Source organism: Cynoglossus semilaevis, chromosome 13, assembly GCF_000523025.1.
Source record: "Cynoglossus semilaevis isolate Cse_v1.0 chromosome 13, Cse_v1.0, whole genome shotgun sequence".
In the NCBI taxonomy this organism is placed as follows: Eukaryota; Metazoa; Chordata; class Actinopteri; order Pleuronectiformes; family Cynoglossidae; genus Cynoglossus; species Cynoglossus semilaevis.
The window spans coordinates 17,485,124-17,487,711 of NC_024319.1; the positions used below are offsets into that span (position 1 = coordinate 17,485,124).

At 40.2% G+C, this 2,588-nt stretch overlaps 1 protein-coding gene across 1 annotated transcript in view; it reads right to left on the reverse strand.

Moving 5' to 3' along the window:
- mtmr11 (myotubularin related protein 11) overlaps window positions 1-2,588 on the reverse strand; it is a 30,181-nt gene that overhangs the window by 20,386 nt on the left and 7,207 nt on the right. Inside the window, 1 exon segment of the mRNA XM_008323997.3 lies at window positions 322-391. Within this exon segment, the coding sequence (XP_008322219.1) occupies window positions 322-391 (70 nt within the window).

Genomic DNA, 2,588 nt, shown 5'->3' on the forward strand with positions numbered 1-2,588 from the left:
ATATATATATACACACATATATATATATATACACACATATATATATATATATGCACACATATATATATCGCAAGTCATATTGTCATGTTGTCATCGCAATATTGAAGAATGTCATCGCACAACGCACAATTTGCTCATATCATGCCGGCCTAATATATACAGTTCTGTAAGTACCTTGGTGTTGACATAACAGTTTGGTACAAAAGGAAACAATCCAGTACCGTTTACAACCATATTTAAATTTTGCCAATAAAACCAAAAACCAAATATGACGTACCGCTAACTAAGACGTTGAGCTTGCTAGGAACAGAAATGTCTTACCTGGAAGGCAATGTAGTCCAAACACATCTCTGCTCCTGGAGTTCACGCCACTCTGACTTAGCATTCTCTCCTGTAGAAAAAAAAAAAAAATATATTGAAGATTACAACACTGAGTTAAACTTCACACAAAGTCACGTCAACGGACAGCAACGGTTGGGGAAACGCTATTCTTGTACGCCGACTGAGTTGCTTTTCCTCTGTTCTGTTTTACAACGGGTGGAGCTCCTCCCAAGACAAACAAATACGTGAACACACTCCCGTAGCCAGACGGAGAGCAAAGAGGACAACATGTTGCGTTGACCCTCACTGACCGAGAAACAGACGACCCTCCCATTATTAGAAAGCACAACGTAACATGAACTTCCCTTGCTATGCAGATGATACACAACTATAGGTCTGTGACAATAACAAATTTGGCCGGACGATATATTGTCCCACAAATGAACGATAATATTTTAACCATTATTTTGAGACATTTATTTTCTCATGAGTATTTTTTTTTTTATTTAAGTCCCCTTGTTAAAGACGCGCCGCTGTGTGTGTGAGTGTGTATATATATCTATAGCTTTTGCGACGTAGCAAACTACAATTTCTGTTGACTGTCAGGATGAAGGTTCTGCCACTCCACGTGCATTTTTTTCCTGAGCTCGGAAAACTGAGGTGAGTGATTATGTTCTATGTTGACATGCAAGTTAGTTGTGTTGCCTATTATTGTTGTTGTTGGTCTGTGAGCTTGGCTCCACCTCTTCCGCCAAAGAATGGATGACTGACATGAGAGTTGACCCTCTTGTCATCCAGTCTGTTTGACAAGAACACGTGGCATGGCAATTTATTGAGGCCATAAAAATTGCTGATTTCATTTTCATTTCTCGTGCGATCAATGGAATTATTGACTAAGGTCCACGCAACGATACTTAAAGAACTGGATGACCTAAAAAAAAAAAAAAAATTCTACTTTTATATTCTTAAATAAAACTTATGTAATTAGTAACATCGCCCAGGCCGGCCCCAAACATCTAAGATCTGAAACTACTATTGCATAAGATAATGATCATCTTGACCACTAGTTTCACACTAAAGAAAAATGTTGGATCAGGATCTTATTTTTAAAGCACATACGAGGCAAATTTCTCAATCATCGCGTAATAGAAACACAGTTAGAAATATGCTAACATAACAAGCCATGATTTCTCACATCGAGATTGACGACTGGCCTTTACCTCTACCCCCATACCCAACCATCCAATTTCTACCACCTAAGCTACACTCTCATCTGCCCCGCTGTATAATCTCCGATCTCTTTTCGATTACATTTCCTCAAGATGAGGCTCCTCCCTCTTCCTGGAATAAATATTTACAGACATTTTGTCCCCTTTCCAAATTCTACAACCGTCTTCTCCTTTTGTGTCTTGCCATATCTATCCGGCATCTCGTGAACACCTCCTTTCCCTTCATCTACTTGTCCAATCAGGGTCTGCCCTCGCCGCTAATCTCTGCCCCCCCCCCGGGGCGCACACACCCTCTAGCATTTTGTTTAGCTTGCTCCAAAACGCCTCTCTCGTTTCCAACTGACCACATTCAGAATCACATCCTCAACTTATAGCTCGGCGCTCGCGACTCCGTCTGCGACTTTGTAAAACTGTCCTCAATCTGTCCTCATCAATCTACATCCAGGTTAAATAGAAACCTCCAAATGTTCCTGGAAGCTTCCGTTTCTTCTGGTCTCTACCCTTTTTTTTTGTCTTCGTCTTGTCAACCAACCAACCTACCTACTTTTATCAGTCACCGACCCTACGTTAAAACACCCTCATTTTGCTTGCTCCGACTTCCTCTTTACATGCTGTCCTCTTCTCCAACAATAGTCCAACCAATGGCGGCTGAGGCAGTTGTTGTTAGCCTATCAGGATATGAGCAGGGATTTTTAAACCGTTTTTTTATAATCCATATAATTAAAAAAAAAAAGGCAAAAAAAAAAAAGGCAATAAGAATGAAAGTGTATTTCTTACTGTGCAAAACCTACACCGTGGACTGTGTCATTACAGTGATACGTGCTGTTATTTCGTTACTGTGAGTTGCAGGCTGGTTTTTTTTTTGTTTTTTTTTCCTTTGCTTGCAACTCAAACCCCCCCAAAACAAAGTGGGCCCATGTGATGAGGAAAAAGTGAACGAGATAATGACACATTTCCAAAGCTGTTTCTGCTGACATTTTACTTCTCCTCATGAACTGGTTTCAGTCTCCCCACATTATCATTTTTTTGGTGTTTCGT